This window comes from Acanthisitta chloris, unplaced genomic scaffold (assembly GCF_000695815.1).
Source record: "Acanthisitta chloris isolate BGI_N310 unplaced genomic scaffold, ASM69581v1 scaffold6703, whole genome shotgun sequence".
Lineage (NCBI taxonomy): Eukaryota > Metazoa > Chordata > Aves > Passeriformes > Acanthisittidae > Acanthisitta > Acanthisitta chloris.
In genome coordinates, this window is record NW_008664252.1 from 50217 (window position 1) to 69207 (window position 18991).

Sequence of the window (18991 nt, forward strand, 5' to 3'; positions counted from 1 at the left end):
TATTGTCTGTCCTTTTCCCATTCAAATGTGACTTATGAAAACTAAGACCTTCCGAATTTTGTAGCTGTCACATACTTCTCCATATGAAATTCTGATTTTTACCTAAGCGGCTGCATTTCCCCATGTGTTTCCAATACATTCACTTTCTTCAGAGAATACATCCCAAAAAGCTGAGTCTGTGTTTGTATGTCTAAATAGATTGTAAGGTCTTACTGGAGAGAGATAGTTTCTGCGGTAAATTTGGGGTAAGTTTTAGAAAAGCAGATTTTGTCACAGGCATTTAGCATTCTGTTGCCCAGTCTGCTATTTCTGCTCTGTCTTTAGATTTCCAAATGCACTGAATTGCTGTATGATAATTTGACCTTAATTCAGACTTCATTCTGGAATTTTGCAAGACATTGATACAGAGGAATCTGCTTGCAGAATTCTTTCCTATTTTATACTTTAAAATTTTACATCTCTCAAACATGGAACCTGTTTTCAAAAGCATAACTCTTTCCAACTTTGACCTTCCAGATTTGCATCATCTCAAAATATGTATTTTGACTTAGCTACAGGTTGCAAAAAATAAATGCTTTTAAATATAAAGACAGAACACTCTGATGGATTTTGCCTTTCCACTCGTTGGTATATATAGTTAGTATATATTATTACCTAGTGTGTGTTCACTGTGGTGGTTGGTTTTTTTTAATTGTATGGTCCTAAAATGTGCTATGTCAAGCTTTGGATTATTCATGGTGTGTTTCCTTCTGCTGTAGAGTTTTCACAAATCATTGTATTCAGAATTCTTTTTCCATCAGCTACCAACACAGCTATTCTTACTAGCCTGATGAGCTATGTGATTTGCACATCAGTGTTTCACATTACTTCATATTATTAAATAATTTGTGAAGGAACAATGCAATTTCTTCCATGCATTAAATTTGATCATGGTGTTACAGTGCTTTGGAATCATAAATAAATAGCCCTTCTGCCTTCAAGCCAATATTTATTTAGGCTTGTTACAGCGTAATGTGAATAGAAACTCTGAGAAAGTTACATGAATGAGGAGGTCAAATGCATGTTGTAGCTCAAGATGCTCTCTGCCTCTGTAAATGTTTATCAATCTGTTGAAACTAAGGTCTTGGCTCTACTTACACATTTGCTAGGATAGGTTTTCTAATACTAATCTGTTTTATAGAGGTGCAGCTCAGAATTGCCAAGGATTTCTTTCAATAGTATAGCTGAATCCATATCACTGAAAATAATAAACTCTGCCAGTTGAAGATTATTTTATGCTAAAATAACTCTGAATGTTCACTAGAAATCCTCGCAATAGGGGATTTCTGTGTATAAAAAATTATACCTCTAATCAGTAGACCTATTTTCAGAAAAATCCAGGACCTAGGAGGTCTCAGTCCTCCTGTATTAGTGGCAGCAGCTTAAATTTCTACAAATTATGACAGTACGAGTAGCTTGCTGTATATTAAATATTACATATACTATAGTATATGTAATATACAAAGTATTGTATGTGTACCTTAAAAATTCTGAACTAAGTATAAATTTATTGTTAATTTAGGACTGGGTTTTATATATATTCTTTTTTTTGTTTTTTTCTAAATAACTTTCTAAAAAACTAAAGTCTGCAGGGAGGAACTAGGTGAATGATATATCCATAATAGGGTTTTCAGATATTTCTTAAACTTTTACATTTATGTGCACATCACATCCTAATTGAGTTAAAGCAGTCATTCCTATGAAAAGTAATCATGTTAATTTGATACTTGGAATGAAAATTGTGACTTTACTACAATTAATTATTTGCCATATTAATAAACTTGCATAAGCAGTTTAGAATCGTGAACCTCCTGAATGTGGAGGTTGTTTGCAGTAAAATGCAACTAAAGAACCATCTTTCCAAAAATCAAGAGCACACAGAGCTTGTTAAAGTAGCATTTGGATCTTTCCATTGGGGATTCTGCTAAGTGATCACCCATCTAAGTGACAACTACTCATTCTAGTGGAGTAGTCAGCTAGTTTATCCCCTTTAACAAAGTTTCCAGCTCCTGGAATCTGATAAGCCCTCAACTGTCTGCTTATGCTATCTTTAAATCATGGTAGTTAAACAGGAGCCCATATAAGAGTTAGAGCAGACCCATAATCCTCTCAGAACTTTCATTCAGGTTGCCTCCTTGGTGATAGCCTGTTGTATTCCTGTAGAAGGTGTGCAGACCATAGGTGGTTTTCTTAACACACATTTACTTATTGATTTTACAGAGGAACACTGTAAAATTTTATAAAGCTCTTAAAATGTCTGACAAGGATTACTTTAAAACCTGATTTTGAAAAAAATAATAAAAATCGGTCTCTAGTAAAAATTCATAAAATTTACTTTAAAACACAATGTAGTTGCTACCCTCTCCTGATGCTTTATCTTCCTAGACAGAATATTTAATTTCATAACAGCTGATGCCTCAGTTTAGTCCCCTGAAGCATACTGAAATTTTTTGTCTAAAATAAATGTTAATGCCTCCCAAATTTCTATCTCCAATGTTTTTAACCTGTATAGCTCGAAATGTAATCATCAAACAATTATATTAATTTAGTTTTTTATATTCAGAAAATGAGTCAACATGAATCTTAATGTTCATATATCTTGTATTATCTGCAGCCAGACTAAACTTTGTAAGATAGTGTCTGTCAAGACACTGTTCAGGACAGGATAGCTTTTTTGTGAGCTGAAACAGAGAGAATAACCTGGAACTGTCCTCATTTTCTTTAAAGATTTTAGTTCCAGCATTCACAGTGTCAGTATTGAACTCCCTAGCTGCTTCTTTGCTTTATACAGCACTGTTCTTTTGTTGCCTTGCCCATATATATCACTTGCATCTTGGCTTCTGATACTCAGAACTCTTATGTTTGAGAACTGGCATTGCCTGGATTGCATGATTTCCTGGCATAAAGAACTAAAAACAAACAGCAAAACTGGTTATAGAGACAGCAATATTCCAGTGGTGAAACAAGCAGATTATCTGTGTAAACTGTTCTCAGGAACAAATGATTGCTCAATACTGACATCCTAATCCTTTTCACTTTCATCATAGTTTTCTTCCCTATCCTTTGTGCCCTTTTTCTTGTGACATTTTGTGGACGAATGCTTTTCTGATCTGTTCAATAAGCCATTGGCAATTTCCCCCAAGAACACAAAGAAGTATGTTATTGCATGTAGTATGTCATTGTCCTGAAGTGAAAAAAGAGGCAAAGGGGTCCTCACCTTGTTGTAGCTTGAGGAAGGTCAAATAGCCGTGTATAATTTCATCACTTATAAGGCTCACAGTCATATCTTCTTCCAGTGCGTTGCACGGAAGATGCATAATAGAGATGTTATCAATACTCAATGGCAGGAAGAATGTTCAGTAGGTACTTGGCAGTTACAGAGGCACATGTTGGGGTGCATGCACTTACATCTCAGCAGTTTCCAGGACAGTCAGCTCTTTCTTGACTTGTTTTCCAAACTGAGATTATAGTAATGGATGAAAAATAATCTCTGAAGATCATATATACCCAAATATCACTGAAGATAATAAAGAAATGGTAACCCTATTAAATTCACATTCAACGCTGGCCTATGTATCACAAGACACACTCAAGTCTTACTGTAATTCTGCTGAATGTAAGGGTAAATTGAGAGTGTTGCAGAAGATGCTGGTACCCAGATTTGTTGCAGTGGGTAGGGACTATGTTCTCCTCTTCCAAGCATCAGATAAAAACAATGGCCACCACTTTTTCCCATATGATAGCAGAAGTCGCTTTGTAACTAAACTGTGGCATATGACTGACTTTCCAGTCCAGGTTAAAACTTGATAATTTCTCTTACCAGTAAAGAGGAAAAAGATAAACCTCACTAATTTGGAAAACAAATGGATTTTCAGAGTGGTATCATCTATTGGTACTGATCATATTGGCTATCCATTGACTTTCTTGTCCCACATCCACTGAACAGACATTTTGAGAGGGAACAAAATAAACATGAGTTAGAAAATTTTGCATTAACTGTACTTGGTGCTAAAAGAGACAGTAAATAAGAATCTGTTTGTCTACAACAGAAAAAGTAAAATTAGGACCATCTGTTCCAGGAAAAGAATGGCTCAGAGCCTCTGGCAGTGCTTTCTTTGTCAAAAGTCCTGAGATTTGCTTATTCCCACAATTGCTTTGATTTCCAAGACAGTATTCATCACCAGGAAGTCAGGGCTACTTTAGTGATAGTCTTGTATTGCTAAGAATAGGTTTGTCTGTCAAAATTATTGCATACATCCAGATAGGCTGCCGTGTACATTCCCATTTTCTTGGACATTTTTTTCTCAGGGCCGAAACACATAAAGCCCTAGTTAATAAATTGAGCCCAGGGAGGGGAAGTCTCTGTTAAAAAAGAAAAGCTTTTCCATATTGCTGTACAAAATATAACATCAGAGATGTATCAGTTTAAAGAGTTCTGTCCCATGCTGTACTCTTAAAACAGACAAGATGGTTATTCAGCTGCTTCAATACCCAGCTGGCAACAATATCCATCTGACATGTTTCAGATCCAGTGCCCATCAGCGGTGCCATGTTTCTGTGTTACTTTCAAGACCGTTTTTAACCGTGATATAAACAAAGACACAAATACGTAAACCAGTGTACTTTGGACAAGTGATAATGTGATGAAATGGAAAAGTTGCAGGAATATTATCATCCCTTGTGGCTAGTCAGTTATTCTGTAATAACGGTAACCTTCCTCCAGGACACATGCTGAACATTTAGCACCACCTATAATAGAATTTAACCTTTCATGATACCCTCACTCTTGTTTTGTTTTGTTTTGTTTTGTAATTGCATTCAAAGCTCAGCAATCTCATTCCAGAGATGTTTCAAATGGGTCACTTAGTGCAGTTCCATGCACTGGTCTCATGGGCCTCATCCCTTCAGGAACCACAGCACACATACCTACAGGGTGAAAGAGTTGGAGCTGTTCAGTCAGGAGAAGAGAAGGCTCCTGGAAGACCTTATAGCACCTTCCAGTACCTAAAGGGTGCCTACAAGAGAGTTGGAGAGAGAGACTTTTTAGACGTGCATGTAGTGATAGGATGAGGGGTAACTGCTTTAAACTGAAAAAGGGTAGGTTCACGTTGGATATTGGGAAGAAATTCTTTACTAGAACAGGTTGCCCAGAGAAGCTGTGGATGCTCCATTCCTGGAAGTGTTCAAGATTAAGTTTGACAGCGCTTTGAGGAACCTGGTCTAGTAGAAGCTGTCCCTGCCCATGGCAAGGGAGTTGGATCTAGATGAGCTTTAAGGTCCCTTCCAACATAAACCGTTCTATGATTCTCTGAACCTCAGTGAGTCATTGACTCCAAAACCATATAAATTATGAAATTTGTAAAAGAAGCCCTCTCACTTTTCTGAAACAGCAGACCTGACTAGCAGATAAGAAGCAACGCTCAGTTCAAAAGAATAGTATTGCAAGACTTTGACTTACAAAACCTGATTTCTTCACTCAGTGCCTGGGAAGGTGCTACTGTCAGTGGTCTCTGCTGTGGCAGTGTGTGCTCACAGCCCTGGAAAGCCAGTCAAATCTTGGGCTACATCAAAAGGACAGAGGCCAGCAGGTTGAAGGAGGTGATTCTCTCCATCTGCTCTGCTCTTGTGGGGCCCCACCTGGAGGGTGGGAATGTCCCCAGCATTACAAGGACATGGAACTCTTAGAGCAAGTCCAGAGGAGGGCCACAAAGTTGGTAGGAGGACTGGAACATCTCCCCTATGAGGACAGGCTGAGAACATTGGGACTGCTCAGCCTGGAGACCTCATAGCAACCTTCCAGTATTTGAAGGGGGCCTACAGGGAAGCTGCAGAGGGACTCTTCATTAGGAATTGTAGTGACAGGACAAGAAGTAATGGATATAAAAGAGGGGAAATTTAAGGAAGAAATGCTTTACTGTGAGAGTGGTAAGACACAGGAACAGGTTGCCCCAGGGGTGTTGTGGATGCTCCAACCCTGGCAATGTTCAAAACCAGGTTGAATGAGGCCTTGAGCAACCTAGTCTAGTGGGACATGTTCCTGCCTGTGGCAGGGAGAGTTGGAACTAGATGATTTTTAAGGTCCGTTCCAGCCACTTCACATTCTATAATCTGAAAGTGGCACTGAGAGCCTCAGAGAAATATATACATCTATGCGTGTTTACTGTGGTACCTGAAGAATACTCTAGTCCTCATTTATATAAGATTTTTTTCACTTGAGCAGGAGCTGAGTGAGAACCATCTTCAGGCAAATGTTCCATAAACCAGTTGTAATTCCATTAGGAAGGGTTGCATTGGGTACCTTCAGGGACATCAGCATTGACTGCCATTTGTAAAAAGTTGGAGTAAGAAGGGATAACTGTCCTTTTTTACAGCTACCATGTCTGTCTAGTTCTCTGTTTGCATGTCCTAGTTGAAATAAAGACATTTAAACTGACATTTTCCAATGTTATTTTTTTTCAGCTATTGATCTCATAAATAATTTGTTGCAAGTGAAAATGAGAAAGCGCTACAGTGTGGACAAAACATTAAGCCACCCATGGTTACAGGTATTTCTACAAATTCCATGTTTTTACTTGTGCATTGAGACTCCAAGCATATAGCAAATCTTAATCTTTAAGCACAGTAGAATCTAAGCAGATCTACAAATCTGAAGATGTTTTCAGATCCTGAGAACCTCAGTCTCCTTCACCAATTTACTCTATGGTTTCTCATTAATTTCTGAAGTATTAGATTCCAATAGTAAACTTTCTCATGCTTTCAAAATACACTAGAAAATATCGTATTTGTCTACTGAGAAAATTATGTATATTAAAAAAACCCTTGTAGTCATTTGACTTACATAATTTCATTGCCTGGAATTTACCCTGATTCTCTTATGAAAACTGATCAACAGGCTTTCCCTTCACAGTCATCAGAAGAACTAGTTAAGTTGGAAATGGAAATGGAGTCCTTCTCTGGTACCTTATAGCTTCTACTGTTTCTCAAAGTAGAGGGAGACCTGCTGGTACAGGAGGATGATGGCTGTAACCTCCCACCTTCCTCAGGGACATTATCCTGTGCTTGCTTTCATCCTCCTGGATTTCCTGTTACTCTCTAGTCTTTTCCTCCAAGACTGCTTTTCTCACTGGCACCCATTGCAGAATGCATTTGTCAGAGTCTTTGGGGACCAGAGGTGGTCTGGTCTAAGGTCTGTAGCAAGGATGCTGGCCATGTCACGTGATAGGACCAGGGTCCTTTGTCTCTACATCCTTTTTTATTGCTTATGCAATGGTGAGTGGAGCTGAACTAAGGTGAGACAATACAGCAGCAGCTCTAGAACCATAGATGGGGTGAGTCCTTTCTAGAACAGTCCTACCTTGCAGGCTAAGGAAAGATGACAGTGGTGCAGGGCAGTGAGACTTAGAGGCGATCTCTGAGATGATGACTCTACAAGAGATGGGCTAAAGGATGTGAGATACTAAAGATGAAGACTTTCACGTGTTTACAGTGTTTGGACTTCCTGGTACTTTGGCTAGATGTTCAAGGTTGTGTCTTAGGTTGAGACAAGATGAAGGAGAAAAAGAGGAAACTGGATACAGGATCGTGAGGAATGATTAGTCTGGGGTTAGGATTGGCTCTGTTACTGCAGCTTCATGTTTGCTTTGGGTGGGAACAAGAAAAGAAATTAGTAAACTTCTTATATACTTTAGACAGATCAGAGGCTGCAGAGCCTGATTGTCAAACTAATGATGAGGCTGAAACTAGCTTCCAGCCTTATGGTTGATTGTCAACACCAGTAATTGCCCAAGTTTAGAAAAGGATTTTTTTTTCTAGTCCAAGCTGAATTTATGTTCTGCATCATTATATTGTGATGGAGCAACTGCCTTGATTATCAGATACAGATCATTAGGATCTACATGTATGATTTAAAGATGTTTCTTCTTCCTTGTTCGTCTTGTGACTGGGGTGGGCTTTATCACCATGCCTCATTTAGATGTTATGGCACTCTGTACATATCCATACATTCTGCAACATAACGTGTAGCATCTCCATACTATACTTATAACAGCATTTGATAAAATTAATGTATCAGAAAGTCTTCTAGAGATTAAATTCTTGTTTATTAATTCTAAGATTTTTCCATTCTGTAGCAATAGGGATGACCTTTAGGTAGCTGACTTAATAGCACTTTGCATATTATTGATAGCAGAAGGGAATGTAACTTACATTAGGAAATCTAAAACTAGTATTGTTATTCTATTTCAGGACTACCAGACCTGGTTAGATTTAAGGGAATTGGAATGTAAAATGGGGGAACGTTACATCACCCATGAAAGTGATGACTCCCGATGGGAACAGTACTCAGGAGAACATGGATTGCAGTATCCAGCACACCTTATCAGTCCAAGTGCTAACCATAATGAAAACACCAAGCTAGAAGAAACAGAAATGAAAGCCCTCAGTGAGCGTGTCAGCATCCTTTAAATTGCATCCCCTATAATCTGTCAAAACACTGTGGAATTAATAAATACATACGGTCAGGTTTAACGTTTGCCTTGCAGAACTGCCATTATTTTCTGTCAGATGGGAACAAAGCTGTTATGCTGTTACACTGTTGATATATCTGAGTTGCCAAGACAAATCAACAGAAACATTTTTGTGTGACCAACTGTGTTGTATTTACAGAAGTTCCCAGAAACACTAAACTTGTTATTGTGAATGATTCATGTTGTATTTAACGTATTAAAACCTGTCTCCACGGTGCCTTTGCAAACTAGTATTTTTCTTACTTGATCCTAGTTTTGGTAAGAGACAACTTTCCCATGAAGATCTGGGGTTTTTTTTGTGCATCGTTAGTATTGTAATTGTAAGCAAACTCTTGAAGAGTAGATTATAACTGCTGTTCTGTGAACAACTACTACCATTTGGATAAAAGCTTTATTTAGTTCCTAAAAACAGAAAAGGCAAAAAAATAATGATTTGCACAACACTGTACAGTTTAAAATCAGATAACCTGTGTGTATGTTTGTGTATGTAGATACATACATACAGTATAACTTGCTCTTAAGCCTAAATGCCTTAGTAATGTAAACTGCAGCATGTTGGTTGTATTTCCCCTTTTCTTAAAATATTCTTCTCTATTATGAATATTCTCTAATATGTACATTAGGAAGCTAAATAACGTGTTGACTTTGTATATGTTTTCAATAAAAGTCTTATTAAAATAGTCTCATTGGTGAAACTTTCTGTTTAAAATATCCCTGGAATGGCATCAGAAGGACACAGTAAGTTAGTTCATCATTAAGAAGATGAAGTGAAGGTAGGTAGGAAAATGTTGACAGATAACCTCTGTACCTATAAAACATATTTTGTAAGAACCAACTTGGCCTGATTTTATATCCTAAGTTTAACCAGTTTTAAAACTTACTGAGAGAGTGGGGATGTTGAGGATGCCTTAATGGGAATTTAGTTTTTAGAGAAATGTGCTACTTCTGCTATTCCACCAAGAGGCAGAAATATGCAATGGTAAGAGTTAATAACTACACATGATAAACCTCTACTGATCAAATCTTGCCTTTATGTTACAGTCACGAGCTCTTTGGTAGATAAATCCATTCTTTCATTGAAGAAGAGCTGTGTCCAGAGGAAATTTATGCCAGATACATAACATGACTAAGGTCAGCAGAATTTTTCTTAGGTATTTTGCACCTCTGCTGGATAGTTGGTGTGTACTGTAGCAGAAATGAAGAAATGATACCTTTATTCAAACAGAAAACAAAACTATATTTTAGAAAATTTAAAAGTATTGTGAAAATCACTTATAAATTCTCTCTCATGCCCACCTTGTACCCCTACTTCCACTACCAGAAACAAATCCTTTTCCACTTCAGTTTTGCCACTCTGATCACACTGGCCTTGTAACATGTTCTGAAGCTGCTCTTGTTGGGCAAGTTCAAATGTGTTTACTATTCTGCCATGCTATATTTTCCACCCTGTCTATATTTTCAGTCAGGATGTTCCTACAAGACTAAAATTTGGTTAGTCATTAGCCATTGTTTATTTTACTTTCAGCATTATGCTTAATCTTCAATTGACTGGAAAACAGATATAAAAATAGACAAAATAGACAAGCTGTTTATCAAATTTCTGTCAGAGTGCATATGCATGTGTATATTTAAAAGCAAGTCCTCTTAAAGGTGCACTGGTGGATTCATGGATATATAAAGACTATAATCCATTCTATGAGGACTCCAGGAGTCAAGTAAAAATAACTAACTTTTCTAAAAGGAAATTAGGGAAATTATTGGACTGACAGACTTTGTTCAGATGCCGATCGCATGACTGTTAATAAGGAGTCAGAACTTCACAGAAATGCCTTAATTTTGTTATGTCATTCCTCTGTGTTAACCAGTAACAGAGATTTAGGGCTCTGGTTTCATGTGGATTAATTTAATTGAGTCAGGATTTTATTAGTGGCGTGGTTTTGTTTACAATTAGTGTACCAACTCTTGAGCAAAGGCAGTTTTCAACAACACAGATAAATTCCCAAAAATATCAAATAGCATACTGGCACTCTGTTCTCAAGCATGGACAGTAGTCAGGAGATTAAAAGAGAAAGCAAACCACTTTGCAGCTTGCAATAGCATGTCTAAGAAGCTGGGCAACAAAAGTAAACTGACTTTTAATGAAGGAAGAGCATTGAATACTTATACTAAGCACCAACATCTGCTGATTTCTGCCATAGCAATGATTAGCATGCACATGGGTTTGCCACCACAGACCTATGTTAATAAACATCATGGAGCACTTTTGATAAACTGTTTGCCAGCAGAGCAGAGACAAAAGTATAAATAAATTACTACCCTGAAAAACTTTCTGACTAGCTACTAAACATGATTTCCAAGGAACTCTTGTTTTATTACTAGAGGTGTATTATACTTTTTTCTCCCTCCATGCCTGTTTTTTTGGGGTTTTCTTTGATAACTGGGGCTTGCTTTATTGCTTTAAGGAACTTGTCCAAATATTCATTACTTCTCAAAAAAACAATCTGCCATTTTCCAATATAATAAATTAAAATTTTCCCTTCTGCTGTTCAAAAATACTGCACTGTGAAATTTGAACTGTTTGCATTTCAGCCAGACAGATGAATTCACTGATTCCTAACTCAAAGCTGAAACAGAAATTTGCTCTTCCAGATACATCAGCATCAAAGTGTACTGAAGCAAAGCTACATATTTTTCCTTTGCTTGTTTTACTCAGGAAAATGGAATGGTAGGCTACTCTGTAGTAATGTTTCCATGGCCTTTACCATTTTCCATTAGGCCAGTAGTTTCTGCATATGCATCCTGGAAGCAAAAAGAACAGTGGTTATGCTGCACGTAAGTATTGACCTGAGGAGCCGTTGATGCTATTTCATTGGCACTACACCGTATCAAGCACATGTGTGCAGATAATCATACATCTGTAGACATGTTCAGTGTGTCAAAACTTAGTTGTGGAGTGCTGAGAAGTATCCAACACATACTTGGAAGTTAGAAGTTCTGATTTATCTTGCTGTTTTCACTGCTTTAGACATTAGCCCTTCAGATACCCTTTCTTTATCCAATGTCTTGTCCAGGCAGTTTAACTAAACAGTGTGAGCAAAAAACATGTAATTGTGCAACTTGTACAGCTCAACTGTTGTGCAGCTGCTCAGCCACATATGAATAACCATCCATCCATCCATCTACACCTTCATATCATAGGATGGAAAGGAATTCCTGTCTGAATTTCACACATTGTCTCAGATACTAGTTCAGACCTCCTTGTTCTCACCTTAGCAGGACCTCTTCAAAAGTATTTGGATATTCTGCCTTCTCATTTTCTTCCTCCTCTTCCCCCTCTACACCTCACTCCTGAAAAGCCTTCTGAGAATCTCACCTCTCTGGGGGTTAGAAATAAATCCTGACCTGATGGCAAGGCAATAATCTGTTGTTTGTGTTAATGACAATCCTTTTTGCTTGGGAGGTTAAGCAAGCCAGATTATTTATTTTACATTATTGGATAAATCAATGCCTCTTCTGCGCACCCGAATTTATCCTGGACAACAAAGTCATAGAGGTGACATAGAAAATTCTAATTAGCTGAAAAATCCCCCGAACCCGTACTGGATTAAGAGGAACAGATACTTGATGTCCTGTGAACCTGGGGAAAAAGGAAAAGAAAGAAGAAAACTAGGGAAATTTCAAGAATTAATCACTAGGCAGGTTAACCCCCATAGGCAGCAAACTCAGACTTGGGTAATTATGGATTATGGTGCAGTATTATTCAGCTAGGTCTCCCAAAATATTGGCATTCTGGAAAAGATTCTCCAGAGCCCAGTACCTGTTGTTTTTAGCACCCCTAACCTTGCTAAACATCACTTTCACAGAGAAACTCCATTTTTTTCCCCCTGGAAAAATAGCCCATAATTTATTCTAGTGACCAAGGAAGCCAGCCACATACTGCACTGGCCACCTTCTGCCTCATGACCAGACCTATGGCATCTGAACCAAAAGTTTCATATTCCTGGGGTTTCCAGTGCATGTGCCAGATGGGAAAGAGCTCAACCAAATCAAATGTAAACCAGAGGAACTGTCTTGGTAGATAGTGTGTTTTTTTCAGTGGTGGCAAATTTGGCACCTGAATGGGGTGCAGAGTTTCACCTTGCTTTTTTCTTAGTTTGTTTCAAGCAACTGGAGCATGTGAATGCTGAAATCAGAGTCTACTGAGGGAGCTAATATTTGTATGTGCTTCTTGCTGAATCATTGCTATATTTTGGTGAAGAACAGGGAGCACACATTGTAAGAAGTGTCAGCTATTTTGCTGCCTTACTAAACATCTACAAACTTGAATATCAGCTGTTCATAAATAAGAATTTAATAAAAGTCTACTTTGGTTTTAGACTGAAAACTTGCTATTTTGAAAGGTTCCTTGAAATTAAGTGTTTTGCTTTCCCCATTCAAGGGCATTCAAGCACTAAGGTCCTACACTAAGGGAGTGTCTCTCTGCTGTAAGCCTGGAGAACCTGAGGCCTCACGCTGCAGAATTTTGCCAGGAAGGGTGCCAACCAGGGGAGCTACAAGGAAAACAGGCATTATGAGAATGTGCCTTTAAGGCAAATGCCAAAATCTGTAAGCATGTGTGTGCTGCCAAACTTTGACAAAAACTGGCAGATTCTGTTGAAGTATTTCTATCAAGACAAACTATTTTTCAATATAAATTTATGATACATTTGCCAACTATAACTTAAACAGTTTCTTATATAACTTCCAAAATTAACAGTGACTTATTGGGAATGACCTCTGACTCTTTTAATGGGGACTGATTTTTCAGAGTCCTAATAACTACCCTTTGAAAAGCAAGTAGTTCATTCTTGTTCTTCTGTTGACTTAGGCATACAAAAACATGAGTTATTTGAGCAGTTAGGTCACTGAATTTAATGAATGGAAACTTTACTGGCATATTCTTTTAAAAAAATAAACATTTACTTGGGGGACCTGGCTCACATTTACCAAGTAAAGAGCTGCAGCTGTTTAAGATGTTACTGTCTGATCCCCTAGCTGTTCGTTACTGGTCTTACTACAGAGCAGAAATGGATTTCAGCTTGTCTAGATGACACACTAGATGACACTAAGCACAATTTGTATCTTAATGTTTAAGTTAATTTGTCCAATTGTGAATTAGAGCTGTGATGCTCCATTCTGCCAGGTCTGCCACCTGGAAAAGGGGCAGGAGGGAGAGTGAGGGCATTCCACTACTGTAGCTAGGTTTGCCAGAAGTCACAGGTCAGAGTCCTTAACTGCATTTCTCGAAAGTGAATTATGCTTGCAAGCATGAATCCCTGAGGGTTTCTAGGTGTTTCAGGATTCCTGATTTCTTCTGAAATAGGATTTAAGGTCTTCAGTGATTAATTAAGGACTGCTGAGGTTTTTAACCTGACTGCCTTTGCTCATGGCATTGTATGTGCTCGCTACAGATGACCACTGTAGGTGTTGTGAATAGGAATCTTAATAATAATTAAGGTGATGTTAAAAACTCCTGGCCATGTAAAATGTATATATCCACAGGCCTTATTCTGTTATCTGTCAAAAGGAAGTACAGTCAAGAATATGCAGGGCACAAAGTGGTGTAAAGTAAGAGTAGGCATTTGGTTCACATATCCAGGCTGGAAAACCTCTAATTGGCAAAATGAGACCTACTAGTAAAACATAGTGACTGTAGTCTTTCATAGGGAAATAAGGAGATCTTAATAAGGAGTACTATCTATGTTCCTATGCTGAACTCGACTTTACCCTAATCCTAATGGGAAGTTTTGTACATCAAAGTTCCATTTGGAAAATGAACCAGTTCAAGATTGACTTCTTTGACTGTGATAATGGCCTTTTCATATTCATTGTCATCTGAAAACAGCCTCTCTTGCCTAAAAAATATGGATGTATGTATACGCGTATACATTAATGGAAAGTTGGAAGAATTCCTACTAAACAAGCAAAGAGCCATCAGAAAGTATTATATATTTAAAATGTAAATATACCTCATTTTCAGTAAAACATGAAAGAAAAATTTCAGACTGTTGCTATTCAAGATCACAGCTTTTCAGGGAATTCAGAGAAAGTTTGAAGATTAAGATGCTGAATCCATACTTAGAAATTGGAAAGAGCTTAAAGCGAAACTGCTAGATATCCAGAATTGTTCCCCTTTTTGTAACAATTAAGATTCGCAATATTTTTTCTTTTTCTAAACTTTTATGACTATTACTCACTTGCCTGTGAGAAAGAGTACAACTGTTTGTGCTTCACAGCTGGGGTAACATAGGTTTAAATGCATGAACTGACTTGCTCTAAACAAACTCCCATTAAAAAACATCTGCCTCAAAAGTAGTCTCAAAACAAGAGTACCTACACAGACAGATATTATCCCAAATTATATCTTAGTTTTCATATGGAATTACCGGCACTTGGAAAATACAATATTCAAAAATATGCAGGAATGTACAATATTCTCAGTGAGCTCCTCATTATGTTTCTATATTTAACTCTATTTGTAGATGGCAAGCTGACAAAGAAAGTAAGTTAATGACTTGGGAGCAGAGAGCACTGGAAACACGGAAGCCAAGAAAAGGCAGGCATACTAGGTTATATTTTTTCACTTTTCAGGTGACTTAGATGCAACCAAAGAATATGCACCCTTAGAAGAGATGTTCTGTGGGAGGCAAAAGCTATACTGGGTCCATGAAGTTTGAGTTACAATTCATTTAAAAAAATTAAATATCTTTGTCAGTCATTTAAAGAACTTGCAAATACACAGTCTCCCTGCAACTACAACCACATTTGCCTCAGATTTCAATGTCTGCATGTTGGCTGTTGAATAAAGGCACAGCCCTTGAAGTCCTCATGACGAGTACTAGTTAGTCATGGCAGATCCATAGGTTTCAACCCTTATTCAGCACAAATCTTTTAGCAGATTGTTAACAAAGTACTGTGACATGGCAGGATATAGTTTCGTAGTATGTTAAATTAAACTGCACCTGTGCATCTCCTCTCCCTGTGCAAACTATGGAAGTTGATGTAATAAAGGGTGAACACAGACTAGTCTGTCATTGATGGGTAATAACACTTAAGTCCTTCACAGTGCTATATTTTTAAAAAAAGCATAACTACATGAGATAAGTTACTCTCTTGCTCAAAAAGACAGATATGTCAGCAACTATACTAGAAATGTAATTTCTTCTACTTGTTTCCCAGCCTTCTAGCCAAAACTGACTTTGTTCCTGGAAGCATCTTGTGGCTGAGGCTCCAATGCCTTTTACATCTCACAAAACTCCACTGTTTCCAGATTCACTGTATGTTTGTTAGATGCTTTGGCTCGAAAAGAGGCCCAGGCAGCTTTAGGCCAGAAGAAAGAAGACTGCCTAACCTCTCTTCCTCTCTTATAGCAGCCAGCCTATGAAGATAACACCTCCATGACTCTGGGTAAGGAATGGGAAGGCTAGGTAGTACAGAGGATGCAGGACTAGTATTGTAAATACTGCAGTATTTTTCATACTTAACAATTCTCCCATCACAGACATTTAAAATCATTGTTCACATACTCCATGTCTAATTTGTTTTGAGCAGACTTATTCATGTATTCATAGCCTTAAGGGTGATTAAATTATTAATTTATTACTCTAATCCTCTCTCAATATCTGTGTGCTTTTGTTGGCTAAGCTGGGGCTTTTACCAGTAAAATTATATTGGCACAGCTTCTAGCTAAGCACAAAAGTATCTTATAGCTATAGAGGTTAAATCCTTACTCCTACAGAAATAGGTACACAAGTAGAACTAGATCCAGACAATAATATCACTTCAACTAAATCCTCATAAGCAGCCCAGCTTTACTGTTCAGACAAAACCTTAGTGGCCCCTTTCAAATACTTTGCCGTGTAGCTGTCATCATTTTATGATGTGAACAGTCATGCATTTGCCTGAAACCACCAAAGCAACCTTGTTTGAGCCAAGTGGGTAGTATTACCATTCTAGATTGAACTCAAACAAGCGATCAAAGACAAAAATGCTGGGGCATTGCCAATTTTCTAAACCATCCAGTAACCATATCTTGTGTTGTCTGATTTGCATGACAATTGGGAAATAAGAGGCTGTGTGATTTTACTCCAGTATCTTTTCATGCTTTGGGGCAAAGCAACCTTGTTTGAGCCAAGTGGGTAGTATTACCATTCTAGATTGAACTCAAACAAGCGATCAAAGACAAAAATGCTGGGGCATTGCCAATTTTCTAAACCATCCAGTAACCATATCTTGTGTTGTCTGATTTGCATGACAATTGGGAAATAAGAGGCTGTGTGATTTTACTCCAGTATCTTTTCATGCTTTGGGGTGTTCACAAGTTCTTATTTCCAACTTAGTGCAGACTTTATTATTAAACTGTAATATTCAGTGAGTAATCATCCTTAGTGGAAATTTAAAATGCCGACACTGTAGGAGTTGTCTCGCTGAGGAGGTGGTTTTTGCTGCTCCAGCCCTGGGCCCCGTGCTGGGTGCTGCTCACACCTTGCGGCCCTACAGCCTTGGCAGCAGCTGTGTGTTCTTGCGTGTCTCGCCACCTGCTGGCCAGCCGTGGTGTCTGCCTCCGTCAGCTCCTGAGGCTTGTCTCAATGCTGGAATTTTACAAAATATTCTAATTATTCTCAATATTTGTACAAACAGACCCTTAAGCATATATGAAGTATGCAATGTGCCAGTCTACTGTGACATTTTTAATGTGAAAACACAATAATTTATAAGGTAGGTACTGTGTCTCTTCCTGTCTGATGTCAGAATATTTTGGAGTTTCCACCGTGCTAATTACTCTGTGTTTCAGAACAATAAGGTTCCCCTCCTGCCTTCCATTTGCATTACAAAGAAATAACTTCTTTTTAAATATAGAAGCAGATACCAACAGCTAGGAATTGATATAGCACTTCTGGCAGATCGTAGTCAGCAGAGTTCATGGCGCAGTGCTGCCAAGTGACTTACAGGCAGCCACTACCAGCTAAATTATAAATTAATGCTGCCTAGAAAGAGTCCTGAATGTCCCACTTCCAGTTCAAAAGCACTAATAAATAAGACAATAGTAAGATATATATAACTCAAATACTTTCACTGAAATTATTAGCCCTTTAATTGATAATTATCATATTGGGCAAAGGGTTTCTAATGAAGGTAAAAGACTAGCATGCATTAAAAATCTTTAAACAATTTGAACATAAATAAGATCCTGAAAGTTCCTTAGAAAAGTCAGGCAAATTAAAAATGTACTCATGAGAGTAAATATTAATCTGGTTTAATTCTGTCCATGGCAGGCAAATACAATGTTTTTTTACCTCTAGTTTAAAGTGATTTTTCTCTGAAATACAGCAGCATAGTTGGAAAAACAGGTCAAAAACCACAGCTAAACTGTAATGAGAGAAACTTGGGCATACAAAAAGAAAGATAAGGTATTAAACCACCTAAAAGTTGATGTGAGCTGATTATTGCTCTTAGACTTCTTTTTTTTTTCTGCTTACTTTTTACTTCTTGGTATTCCTCCTGTTCTCTTCCACCATTCTTTTGCTTTCAAAGCATCCCGCAGCTGACCTCTAGTATATATTGAAAATTTTGACAGTTTTGTCAAAGCTTTGTTGTTTGCCTGTTTGATTGTAATGTCCCCCTAATTACATATTTTAGACTCTATCATCAGCTAAGGTTTTTTCACAATCAGCTGGATACTTAACTATATTGAGTAATTTAGTGTGTAGCTCATATCGGCCTACCATTGGAGTTCTCCAAGTAAAAATTCTGCCAATTACATAATTTGACCTCTCCCAGGAGATGTGAAGTTTAGTTCTCCATTCCCTTGCAAATTGTTCTGTTGTAGTCCACACAATTTTTCCTTGCTACCATTTCAGATTGTCTGCACATCGGGTATCACATGGCAGTAGAAATAGTCTGTTCTTCTGGAATATCTTCCTGCATGATTCTCATATGAGCACTCCCAAAACTGGCCATGATTGGAATCCTTTATACAATTATTGAATACAACCTACTTCCAGCAAAGCCCTTCTGCTACAGGGTTGTTACTCTTGTCAGAGTAAACCAGCCACAGTCCTGAAGTGGACCAGTTTGGTACTGGATTACCTTTGCATCTCCTTCTTCTCTTTGGCTAGGAAGACTGAGAATATGCTACATGGCAACAGGATGGAAGCATGAAAAAATATGCGCAAATAGATGGCAAATTAAAATGCAAGACTGCTTTCCTCCAGTCAAAGCGATAGAGGTTTTGGCTGATTAAACTTTGGGCTATGACAACAATGTTCAAATATGGAGTAGAGTAAATTTGGTGCTGTCTTCTGAGCATAGCAATATTAAGAAAAAGAAATATTACATCAAAATGGAATCTGTGGCAGTGAAGCCCTTACACAGAATGCCTGTCCATT

The 18991-nt window shown here is 37.9% G+C and overlaps 1 protein-coding gene across 1 annotated transcript in view; it reads left to right on the forward strand.

Moving 5' to 3' along the window:
• Positions 1–8938, forward strand: part of PRKD1 (protein kinase D1) — a 44264-nt gene extending 35326 nt beyond the window's left edge. Inside the window, exons 17-18 of the mRNA XM_009071269.1 lie at positions 6499–6584; positions 8284–8938. Of these exons, the coding sequence (XP_009069517.1) occupies positions 6499–6584; positions 8284–8502 (305 nt within the window). The 3' untranslated portion in view covers positions 8503–8938. The remainder of the gene's footprint in view (positions 1–6498; positions 6585–8283) is intronic.
• The last annotated feature ends 10053 nt before the right edge of the window (positions 8939–18991 follow it).